The following is a 13181-nucleotide window of genomic DNA, read 5'->3' on the forward strand; positions in this document are numbered from 1 at the left end:
AGTGGGAGAGATGCGAGATGTTCTACTGGCTCACTCTGGCTAGGGAAAGAAGAAGAGATGTTTTTCTCCTTTTTTGTTCTCATGGATTGCCATTTTGGAACACACACACCCCAAGATAATGGGAGGAAATAACTACACCAGCTCCAAACTGGCATAGTTGATGAGCCTGATCCAGGGTCCTCGAAAAAGAATGAAGGGCTTGTACCCCAGCAGATCCAATGCTGTTTCTGATTTGCCCTCAAAATGCCCACTTTCAGTGCTTAGACTGGCTACTGCTGGTGAAAACACCACCAGCTAAGTCTAAACCAACAGAGTATTCTGTGGGCATCAGAATGGCCTCCATGATGGGCATGTCCCCCTGCTGATGGAGAGGAAGGACCACCCAAACGTAGCCCTGTCCAGCCAGTGGATTTGGGGGTCAGGATTGTTCTGTTAGTCATAACAGACAGAATTTTCATTTGAACAATGAAAGTATAATAGGATACATATGGATAAACAGTATATGAAACAAACGTTAAATACAAAACATCCACATTTATAACTATGCGTGCTTTGGTAGCATTGGTCTGGTGATCAATTTTGTTTAAGATGTTATCAGACTGTAAAATGATAAAAGGCTTAGGTTTCGGTCTATTTTAAAGCAATAGTTTACACACATTTTGTTTCTTCCCTTCCCTCTGTGTTTTTGCTGCAGTTCCTGCTAAGATCCACTTGCCTAAAAATCTTGAAGGCATGGGAGCCGTTCACGCTCTCCGTGGTGAAGTCATCAGCATCAAAATCCCATTCAGTGGCAAGCCTGATCCAGTGATCACATGGCAGAAAGGGCAAGATCTTATTGATACTAATGGACACTACCAAGTTATCGTGACACGGTCATTCACATCTCTTGTTTTCCCTAATGGTGTGGACAGGAAAGATGCAGGCTTCTACATTGTCTGTGCGAAAAACAGATTTGGCATCGATCAGAAAACAGTTGAATTAGATGTCGCTGATGTTCCTGATCCCCCAAGAGGACTGAAAGCAAGCGAGGTTTCAAGGGACTCGGTCAACCTGACATGGAATGCTCCAGCAAATGATGGCGGAAGCCGAGTCACACACTATACTGTTGAGAAACGCGCTACCACAGCTGAGAGATGGATTCGTGTTGGCCAGGCTCGTGACACTCGATACACTGTGATAAACCTATTTGGCAAGACAAGCTATGTATTCCGTGTTATAGCAGAGAATAAATTTGGACAAAGCCAGCCTTCTGAACCTACAGATTCTGTAATAACAAAGGAAGATAAGACCAGAACAGTCAATTATGATGAAGAAGTTGATGAGGCCAGAGAAGTCACTACAGCAAAAGCAGCTCACTCTAATACAAAAGAACTCTATGACAGATATATGATTGCTGAAGAACTTGGGCGGGGACAATTTGGAATTGCCCACAGATGTGTTGAGATAGTTTCAAAGAAGACTTACCTGGCCAAGTTTGTCAAAGTAAAAGGTGCTGATCAAGTGCTCGTAAAGAAAGAAATCTCCATCCTCAACATTGCTAGGCATAGAAATATCTTACAGCTTCATGAATCATTTGAAAGCCTGGAAGAACTTATCATGATCTCTGAGTTCATATCTGGAGTTGACATCTTTGAAAGACTTAATACTCCTGCATTTGAACTTAATGAAAGAGAAATTATAAGCTATGTACGTCAAGTATGTGAAGCACTTGAATTCCTGCACAGTCATAGCATTGGTCACTTTGATATCAGGCCAGAGAACATCATCTATTTCACAAGAAGAAGCTCCATAGTTAAAATCATTGAATTTGGTCAGGCAAGGCAGCTGAAACCTGGTGATAATTTCAGACTCCAGTTTACTTCTCCTGAATATTATGCGCCTGAAGTCCATCAGCATGATATGGTCAACACAGCCACGGATATGTGGTCACTTGGAACCCTAGTGTATGTACTTCTAAGCGGCCTGAATCCTTTCATTGCTGAAACAAACCAACAAACAATTGAAAACATCATAAGTGCTGAATACAATTTTGATGAAGAAGCCTTCAAAGATATCAGTATTGAGGCCTTGGACTTTGTTGACCGCCTGCTAGTAAAAGAAAGGAGAGCTCGCATGACTGCTACTGAAGCCCTTGAACATGCTTGGCTGAAGCAAAGGACAGAGAAAACAAGCACCAAAGTTATCAAAACACTGAGACACAGACGTTATTATCAAACACTGGTGAAGAAGGAATGGAACACAGTTGTGTCAGCGGCCCGTGTTGCATGGGGTGGTGCAGTCAGATCCCAGAAGGCCGTTACAGTTGCTAAAGTTAAAGTGGCATCAATTGACATTGGACCCATTACTGGGCAGATAATGCATGCTGTTGGAGAAGAAGGCGGGCATGCCAAGTATGTCTGCAAGATTGAAAACTATGATTCATCCACAGAAGTAACCTGGTACTTTGGAGTCAGACAATTGGAGAACAGTGAAAAACATGAGATCAGCTACCATGAAGGAGTGGCCACAATGTATGTCAAAGACATTGCTAAATCAGACGACAGTACCTACAGGTGCAAAGTTACAAATGACTATGGTGAAGACAGTTCCTACGCAGAACTATTTGTTAAAGGTGTGAGAGAAGTTTCTGACTTTTACAGACGCAGAACTGTCAGGAGAGTGAAGCGCCGAGTAGATACCTTGAGACTTTTGGAGAAGCCACCAGAATTTACGCTGCCTTTATACAACCGTACTGCCTACGTTGGTGAAAATGTCAGTTTTGGAGTAACAATAACAGTTCACCCGGAACCTCGTGTAACGTGGTTCAGATCAGGTCAGAAGATCAAACCAGGAGATGATGACAGGAAGTATACCTTTGAAACTGATAAGGGTCTTTATCAGCTTCTTATCCATAATGTCAATGAAGATGATGATGCTGAATATACTGTGCTGGCTCGCAACAAATACGGCGAGGACAGCTGCAAAGCTAAGTTAACCGTTGTTCAGCACGCTCCTCCAGAGGCTACCACGATGAGACCCATGTTCAAAAGACTACTGGCAAATGCAGAATGCCAAGAAGGCCAGAGTATCTGCTTTGAGATAAGAGTATCTGGAATACCAAAACCAGCACTAAAATGGGAAAAGGATGGACAGCCCTTATCAGCTAGTCCAAATATTGAAATTGTACATGAAGGATTAGATTACTATGCTTTGCATGTCAGAGATACTTTACCAGAAGACAGTGGTTATTACAGAGTTACTGCTACAAACAGTGCTGGGTCAACAAGTTGCCAGGCTTACCTGAAGGTAGAACGCTCAAAATATATCAAGCGTCAATACAAGAGTGAAGAAGAGCGGCAAAAGCACGTACAGAAAAGCATTGACAAGACAGTGAGAATGGCAGAAATCCTTTCTAGAACAGAATCTGTCCCATTGACAGATGTAGCACAGGAAGCTCTCAGACAAGCTGCTATCCTGTATAAACCAGCTGTAAGCACTAAGACTGTCAAAGGTGAATTTGAACTTAAAAAAGAAGAAATTAAAGAAGAAAGGAGACTGCGGATGCCTTATGAGATCCCAGAGCCTCGCAGACGTGCAGCCGCTACTCTGGAAGAAGATCAGAACATCAAACTGTTTGTGCCTATGTCAGACATGAAGTGGTACAAGAAGCTGAGAGACCAATATGAAATGCCAGGGAAACTTGATAGAATTGTTCAGAAGCGACCAAAGCGCATTCGCCTTTCCAGATGGGAACAGTTCTATGTGATGCCACTGCCACGCATTACTGATCAGTATAAACCTAAGTGGCGCATACCCAAATTGTCACAAGATGATCTCGAGACCGTCAGGCCAGCACGCCGGCGTACACCATCTCCTGATTATGAATTTTATTACCGACCAAGAAGACGATCACTCAGTGACCTGTCAGATGAAGAACTGCTGCTACCAGTTGATGATTATTTAGCCATGAAGAGAACTGAAGAAGAAAGACTGCGACTTGAAGAAGAACTGGAGTTGGGCTTTTCTGCATCACCTCCAAGCAGAAGCCCTCCACGCTTTGAACTGTCTTCTCTCCATTACACGGCAGCAGATGCTCATATTGCCACAGAGGAATCTAGGCAAAGAGAGCTGAGGTATGGCACTTATCACATACCCTCTAAAGAAGATACCGCTGCATCTTATGCACAGCTCCGGCAACGCCATGACAGAGCAATTTATAGACCACCAAAACAAAAACAGAGAATTATGTCTGAGAAAGAGGATGAAGAGCTGCTGCGACCAGTAAAAACAACCCGCCGGCTTGCTGAATACAAGAGTGAGCTTGAGTATATGTCACAAGAAGAAAAGAGCCGACTGAGAAGAAGGAGAGAGAGAGAAATAACTGAGGTCAGATCAGAAGAGGAAGAGGAAGAAATAGAAATGGTGAGGCACGTTCACAGGGAATTTTCTCCTCCCTCAAGATTACTAGGAAGAAGGCGCTCTCTTTCTCCAACTTACATTGAATTAATGCGTCCTGTGTCTGAATTAATTCGACCCCGATCACACCCTGTGGAAGAAACGGAGAGAAGATCTCCTACCCCAGAGAGAACACGGCCACGCTCACCAAGCCCAGTGTCTAGTGAGAGATCTCTCTCACGATTTGAGAGGACAGCAAGATTTGATATATTTTCCAGGTATGAATCCATGAAAGCTGCTTTGAAAACCCAAAAAACAATGGAACGGAAATATGAAGTTCTGACTCAAGAACCTTTCACTCTGGATCATGCCCCACGCATAACTCTGAGAATGCGCTCACATCGTGTACCGTGTAACACCAACACCAGATTCATTTTGAATGTCCAGTCCAAACCAACTGCTGAAGTGAAATGGTATCACAATGGTGTTGAAATTCAGGAAAGCCATAAGATTCATTTCACTAATACTAGTGGCGTATTAACCTTGGAGATTCTTGATTGCCATATTGATGATAGTGGTACATACCGTGCTGTGTGCACAAATTATAAAGGAGAGTGTTCTGACTATGCAACATTAGATGTTACAGGAGGAGACTACACTACATATACCTCCCAGCGAAGAGATGAGGAAGTACCAAGATCTATTGTACCAGACTTGACAAGGACTGCAGCATATGCAATCTCCTCATTTAAGAAAGTCTCTGAAACAGAAGCAAGTTCTTCAATAAGAGCAAGCAAATCAGAACTGACAGAAACCAGAGAATCGCTATCATCATATGAGCACCATGCTTCTGCTGAAATGAGAGTCAGTGCTTCAGAGGAGAAATCACTGGAAGAAAGAGCTGTTCATCGGAAGTTTAAGACCACTCTGCCTGCAACAATATTAACAAAGCCACGGTCAATCACTGTCTCTGAAGGGGAGACTGCAAGATTTTCTTGTGACATTGATGGTGAACCAACACCAACTGTAACATGGATCCGTGCAAGTCAAGCTATTGTTTCTTCTGGACGTTTCCAAGTAACACGTACGCAGTATAAATCTACCTTTGAAATTTCATCTGTCCAGACCTCAGATGAAGGAAGTTACACTGTTGTGGTAGAAAATTCTGAAGGAAGACAGGAAGCCCACTTTAGTTTGACTGTACAAAGGAAAAGGGTCCCAGAAAAAGCAATTACATCACCCCCAAGGGTCAAATCTCCTGAGCCTCATGTGAAGTCCCCAGACAGAGTAAAATCTCCCAAGCGAGTAAAATCCCCTGAACCATCTCCTGCACACTCTAAAGCCAAGTCAACACCTGCAGGTAAAACAACACCATCAGAGAAAGCAGACTTGCCTGTTGCTGCTCCCCCTAAGATAAAACAACAGCTGAAAGTGGAAGCTTCTGGGGACAAAGCAAAATTCTTCTGTTCAGTTGAAAGCAGTGTTTTGAGTGTCCAAGAAGTAGCCTGGTACAAAGATGGCAAGAAACTAAAAGAGGATGATCATTTCAAATTGCATTATGCAGCTGATGGAACATATGAACTTAAAATCCATAACCTCAAGGAATCTGATCAAGGTGAATATACCTGTGAGATTATTGGGGAAGGTGGCGCCTCCAAAACCAACTTTCAGTTTGTTGGCCAAGCTTTTAAAAGTATTCATTCTCAGGTGTCAAGCTTAAGCAAAACTCAAAAATCAGTTCAGAAAGAGTCTGAAATACCTGAGGTATCTGCCCAGAAAAAATCTGCAATGACTTCTCAAGAAAAGGCAGTGGTTGAAGAAGAATATGTTAAAAAGTCTCTTGTGTCTGATGAAGCTAAAACATCTTACACAGAAGTTAAATCTACTACCACTAAAATGACTGTGTCTGAAGGTCAAAAATCTACCCTTAAAGCCAGTATTGCTGGTGCTTCTAATGTAAAATGGTTACTGAATGGAATAGAGCTAACTAACTCTGAAGATTATAGGTATGGTGTATCAGGAAGTGATCATACTCTAACTATCCAAAAAGTGACCCAGAAAGATGAAGGAATAGTTACCTGTGAAGGAAAGACTGAACAGGGTATCATCAAATGTCACTTTGAAATGAGTCTTTCAAAAGATCAATCAAATGCCCCAGCCTTTATCATACAACCAAAATCTCAAAACATCAATGAAGGACAAGATGTGTTGCTTACCTGTGAAGTTTCTGGAGATCCTTCCCCTGAAATCCACTGGTTTAAAGATAACCAGCCAGTAAGTAATTACTTATGTCAGCCTTGAAATTAAATGACCCATTCATAACCCTGAGTATAACTTGATCTTAACAAAGTATCTCTTTCATTATCAGATTGCTCTCTCATCCAACATCCGAGTAAATCGCTCCAAGAATGTTTATTCTCTTGCAATCCAAAATGCTGCAGTGAGTGATAGTGGAAAATACACAGTCAAAGCGAAAAACTTCCATGGGCAGTGTTCTGCAACAGCATCTCTGACTGTCCTTCGTAAGTTTTTTTAAGTCTTGTCTTAATATGAGTAGGGCTTCTACAATATGGCAAAAGCAGTTGATTGTTTTGATTCTTTGAAAAGCTGTTAGTTTCATTACTGAACCTAAAATGCAATATACATTATAATTACAAAATACTGAATTTAAAATATATGTACTTATATGTTTCTCACCCGCTCAGTGTTACCAGAAGGCTTTGAACATCTTGCTATTAACCCGTTGGTTCCAGTGATCACTATTTAATAAACTATCAGAATAATTAATGCCCAAAGGGTTAGTTCTCTGGATTTTTTTCTTACGTTTCATTAAACTTCTCAGATACAAACTTGCTGCGTTTTAAAATCATCTGGATACCAGGAGCCAACGGGTTTCTCTGTGTTTTGCTGTTGATGTATGTATGTGCTTGTGTTTAAGGAAAACAGCAGTGTTTTTTTTATGGTGGTGTAGTAGTTTTAATGGCAGAATACCTGCCGAGTTACGTAAAGTAAGAAGGGAAAACAAAACACCATCCAAAGGGGCTGTATCTCAACAGCATGCATATTAAAATGAAATTATTATTATTCTTATTATTATTATTATTACATGATTACAACGAAATTCTGTTTTCCTTAAACAGCAAGCCAGTCTCTTTCTCCATCCATAAAGTATATATATTTAAGTCACATGGCTTACCAGTCAACGTGATGTCATTGGTTTTTCCGTTCTATGTTTGCTATTGTCCACAGCTCTAATTGAAGAACCTCCAAAAGAGGTAGTGTTGAGAACAAGTGGTGATGCAAGCATGCAGGAAAGTTTCTCTTCGCAGTCATTTCAAATGTCCGCTTCTAAACAAGAAGCTTCGTTCAGCAGTAGCAGCATGAGTGAGATGAAATTTGCAAGCATGTCTGCCAAAAGCATGTCCTCCATGCAAGAATCCTTTGTAGAGATGAGTTCCAGCAGTATAATGGGGAAATCTAGTCTGACCCAACTGGAGAGTTCTTCTAGTAGAATGCTTAAATCTGGTATGAGAGGTGAGCAATACTATTATACGTAGAGTTAGAAAAACACCACAATATCCTAGATATGTAGAATTAGTCATTATAGTAGAACTTCAGTTTCCGCTAAGAACTAACTTGATTTTTCCCCTTCCCATTTTGCAAAGGAATACCACCCAAAATTGAAGCTCTTCCAAATGATATTTCCATTGAGGAAGGAAAGGTTCTCACCATATCCTGTGCCTTCACTGGTGAACCTACTCCTGACATAACATGGTCCTGCAAAGGGAAAAGCATTTCTAGTCAAGGTGGTAGATTCCACGTTGAAACCAGTGAAGACTTAACCACTCTTATCATCATGGATGTTCAAAAGGACGACGGGGGACTTTATACACTGAATTTAGGAAATGATTTTGGCACTGACTCTGCCACTGTGAATATTAACATTCGATCAATTTAAAAGCTTGATCTTTTTTATTTTTTGGCACTTGACTTTTGGCAAGTGATTCATATGGACTGAAATAATTGATCTGTAAATATATATTTTAAAAAATATTTTTGTACCTACCTGAACCAGACAAAGTCCAAGGATAGACGCTATGACTTATAGTCATTATTATTTGACTTTAAAACAATTTTTCATTTGACATGTACATACTGTATATAGCCGCAGATAACGGTTATGGAGCTTTGTACCATTTATTTTATGACATTTTAAAATGTAACTTTTGGAACAAACCGTTGGTAGGAGAAAGTTTCTTAGGGAACGAATACCCTGCTCAACATTTAACTAATTTTTGTGCCTCAACAAAATGTTGATGTCTAAGAATGCCTCAACAGGTAGAGAGGCTCCCTGTTGAAGACTTATTTTACCGACACCTAAGAGATGATGCTGTGCACGGTTTCATTATACGTGCACGAATTTATTTTGAATCAGAGACATAAGGCATTGGTGAGGTTTGCAAATACCCTCCTGTAAGCCACACTTTAATATCTTATGTTACATCTGATCGACGTCAAAACTATATTTTGTTCATGACTGACTCGCAATACCTTGAACAAAGTGCAAGCGGCCAGCATTTTGTTCAGCACCTATCGTATTGTTTCTGACACGCCAACTACCCAAATAGCTTTCCAATAAAGTAACATCACCTGGCCATCCCGTTAAAAAAAAAAAAGCCATTTGGGTACTTGAGTGCAGAAACAGTACCAACTCTTGGAGGTTCCTAGGATGCAGTGATTGTGTGGTAGCAATTAGGATTTTGGCTAGATACTGTCAACTGCAGGCAACTAAGATTTGAACCACAGTTTAAGAAAAGCTAAAACTGTTGTTATAACATCACATCTTGCCCTGAACTTAGGAAAAAAAATGAATTAGTTTTATTTTATGTAGTAGTAAGTTGTTCGGTTAGCTGTTTTGTTGAACCTCCTCGAGATAGTATTGTTCATTTGAAATAAAGCATGCTACCTGCACCTCATCAAGTGTATGTTTCTGGTCTTTGTGTGAGCTTTCTTTATTTTTGGATGCCTGCATTTACCACATTCAGCCACTGTCCATTTTAAGTCAGATTTGTCCCTGCTTATATTCGCTCTTCGCTACATCCAACAAAAACTACATCTCCTGAGATGTACAGTATCCATTATTGGAATACATTTGGGACAATTCCTAATTTTTAATAAGAGAACAGGCCACATAGGTAGCACATTAGCAATAGAAGAAAAAGAAAAAGAAAGGCCTCAAAGTCAATAGGCTGAGGTAAAAATGGTCATAAAAGTGGAAGGCATTGCCCAGGGAGGGAAGTGTGGTTTACAAGCGAAATATTATAACCTAAAATGACTTCATTAATTTGTACCTTTTTTAAATAAAACAACTCATTAGGAGGCCCAGAAACCAAATGCCTAGGCCTGTCGGCACTTCTTGCCTTCTTCAGTCCCAGCCATGGACCAATGGAGGTGTTATGGTGTACTGAAGAGAGAATTAAATGCAGTAGTGTATAAATGCTATGCGAAGTATAGATAATGATCCTCACAGGTGTGGATGTTCAGTTGTATTGTAGTGTTAGTTCCTGAAGTACAGTGAAATGGCAGGGCTGGGAAGGGAGAGGTAGCAAGAGAGTGGGATCCCCTTTTGTCAGCTTCAGGCTTCTATTTTCCTCAAATTCACTCCTCAGCTGTTGACTCAGCTGCTTAAACTCCCCTGGCAATAACCGCGAGTCGTTATGCAATGATGCCACCAATTAAAGCTATGCAAAAGAAAAAGATCCACAACAGCAAAATGCAGGAACGCAAATGAACAAACCACTCCCACTCCCACTTGGACCTTTCCTAGGAAGAGAACGGCTATTTTTACTCACTTGAATTACCAGATTATCTACAAAGAAGTCCCCTGTACCAAGTCTCATCCTTTATCTGCCAGTTTACTTTTTCACTACATTTCCAAGTACGATGGATCCATAAATCTGCCACCTACATAAAGATGGATCGGCGATGCTTTCAAAGGGTCCTTGGCAGGGCGTGCCGCCAGAAGCCAGAGATTTGGGTGGCCATTTGGCTTTCAGATGCCCCAGCAAATTTGAAAATTTAGGAACACAGGAAGCTGTCATAGCCGAGCAGGATTTGTCCATGTGGCCTAGTAGCACCTACACTAACTGGCAGCAGCTCTGCAGGATATCAGGCAGAGCTTTTTCACTTTGTCTATCTTCCCCCATTCCTTTTAGCCTGCCATACCCTTTCAGCTAGAGACGCGGGTGGCGCTGTGGTCTAAACCACTGAGCCAAGGGCTTGCCGATCGGAAGGTTGGCGGTTCGAATCCCTGCGACGGGGTGAGCTCCTGTTGTTCGGTCCCTGCTCCTGCCAGCCTAGCAGTTCGAAAGCACGTCAAAGTGCAAGTAGATAAATACCGTAGGTACTGCTCCAGTGGGAAGGTAAACAGTTTCCGTGCGCTGCTCTGGTTCGCCAGAAGCGGCTTAGTCATGCTGACCACTGTACACCAGCTCCCTCGGCCAATAAAGCGAGATGAGTGCCGCAACCCCAGAGTCGGCCACGACTGGAGTTAATGGTCAGAGGTCCCTTTACCTTTACTGTTTCAGCTACCTGAACTTTGGAAATACGGTACTTTGGATCTCAGCTGGTGTTGACTGTCTACTGGGGTTTTGAGATGGATGTGGAGTAAATGGGTGGTGTGCCACTAGGATTTAATAACTCACTGGGGCAGAGGTAATGTGTCCAGTAAGTCCAAGACTCCTTCCCCATGAGTGAGAGTCTATGGGCAATATAAGACAGATAGGGCACCATTTCATATTTTGATTCAGCTGCAAAATTGTCCTGATTCCAAATTTGAATATGATGTCATTATTAGCACAGGCATTAGCTGGGTGAAGCTGAGGCCCTCTAATTCCCCACCTCCCCCAAAACATGCTAGTTTATTTTGGTATCTTTCCTTTCCTGTTCCAAAATGCCACATCATGTAATAGGAGCTGGCATGTGACTTTCAGATTATGGCTATTTTATTCTGTTTGTTGAATTTATACACCACCCTATATCTGGAGGTCTCAGGGTGGTTCGCAGAACAAAATCAAAATATAAAACCACAAAATATATAATCAAAATAAAAACAACCACCCAATAACACACACCCCCAAAAAAACCCCACATTTTAAAAGGGCATAGGATGTAAAATCAAATCAATTAAAGGCCTGGTTAAAAAGGAATGTTTTTGCATAGCGCCAAAAGGTGTATAATGAAGGTGCCAGGCGAACTTCCCTGGGGAGAGCATTCCACAGATGGGGAGCCACTGCAGAGAAGGCCCTCTTCTCGTGTTGCCACCCTCCGTTCCTCTTGAGGAGGCGGCACATGAAGGAGGGCCTCAGAAGATGATATCAGGGTCCGGGTAGGTTCATATGGAAAGAGGCGTTCCTTGAGGAATTGCGGTCCTGAGCCGTTTAAGGCTTTATAATCAGGTCTCTGCTGCTTTTTCGCAGCTCCACAAAATGCAATCCGGAATCTGTACAAAACTGGCAAGTCCATGATGGTCACTGCAGCTCAAGTAGTAGTAGCAAGACCTGGTGAACCAGAGCTGCCATGTCATGCCCTGCAAACCATCAGCCAGAAGCTAGTGGTTTTGTTTTTTTGTTTGTTATTTATTTGGTACAAGACTAATTTTTTTTAAAAAGGCCAAAGACACCATCCCTTTTAGGAGTCTGTGAAAACAGTAAACTCCAACAAACTTTATCTTATGCGTACATCAGTGGAAAAATAGTGCAGAAAAACAAAACAAAAACAAAAAAGAATGTTAGAAACTTGTGGACAGGCTGTGAAGAAAAGACAACAGAAGTCCTGAAACACACACAGGTTCATACTGGAGTGAAGAGGCCAAGAATGTAGTGTATCAGTGGATCTCAGTACTTTATATTAATCACAGCACCAACAATTTATTATAAGCATGCAGAAAGGCAGGCAGACAGACAGACAGAAAGAGACACGTGAGAGAGATCTCTGAATGGAGCAGAGCATATAATTGAATTTGGAGAAGAAAATGGAGGAAATGAAGCACTCTGAATTTTAGCTGCTATATAAATATGGTGGGAAGCCTATCCAGACAATAATAAGCAAGGTTTCTGGCAGTAGTCAAGCTGTGAAATTGCTGTATGCAAGTTGGACTTGCAGCGATGTCTTCCTGTGGGATACTCCATTCTACCTTCTCCCCTGTTTTCTTCTGTTCTTTCTTCCAAACTGGCACTCAATTGTGCATGCTCAATCTTCATTGGGTTGGACTGTTTTGTTGTTGTTGCTACTTGTTTCATTAATTTTAAAAAATGTGTGTTATTTTACTTCTGCGGTTGGGAGGGACAGAAGAGTGTGATTTCTCTCACCTTGCTGTGCATTACCTTTACACACAGTGAAGCTCCTCCAAGCAAGCCCTGTGACTACCAAATGAAAGCATCCTAACAGGAACCAAATATAGCCGAAAAGATTTGACCAGAAAACAAAGTTGTGCATGCCTGCGTGTAAAAACTGTATTTATTGAACACTTACATTTTAAAAGAAAGCTTCTTCTTTTTTTAACATTTTTATAAAAGTGCTCCATGGCCAAGACATAATATACCAAGTTTATCCCAAAGTGAATACAAAAACAAAGAATTTACATTTCAAAACACTAACAACTTTGGGCTCAATTCGTCAGAAATTTCTGTGCAAACCTTGCTGAAATTTAAGCTGCTTTTCCCCCTTTTGCTTTTTGCAAGGACAGCCTGTGCAAGAAAGGTTTCTGACAAACTGGGCCCAAAATATATGGTAGGTGGTGGCTAAGT

At 41.4% G+C, this 13181-nt stretch overlaps 1 protein-coding gene across 47 annotated transcripts in view; it reads left to right on the forward strand.

Moving 5' to 3' along the window:
• The window catches only part of TTN (titin), a 290940-nt gene extending 281590 nt beyond the window's left edge, over positions 1-9350 (forward strand). For 46 of the 47 annotated variants that reach the window (XM_082200344.1, XM_082200383.1, XM_082200361.1 and 43 more), the window contains 4 exons: positions 695-6648; positions 6743-6896; positions 7624-7908; positions 8040-9350. In XM_082200344.1, coding sequence (XP_082056470.1) covers positions 695-6648; positions 6743-6896; positions 7624-7908; positions 8040-8332 — 6686 coding nt within the window. In that variant the 3' untranslated portion in view covers positions 8333-9350. The remainder of the gene's footprint in view (positions 1-694; positions 6649-6742; positions 6897-7623; positions 7909-8039) is intronic. The other variant, XM_082200352.1, reaches the window with a different exon arrangement.
• Positions 9351-13181: the final 3831 nt, after the last annotated feature.

Source organism: Podarcis vaucheri (genome assembly GCF_965113315.1).
Source record: "Podarcis vaucheri genome assembly, chromosome: 1".
NCBI lineage: Eukaryota > Metazoa > Chordata > Lepidosauria > Squamata > Lacertidae > Podarcis > Podarcis vaucheri.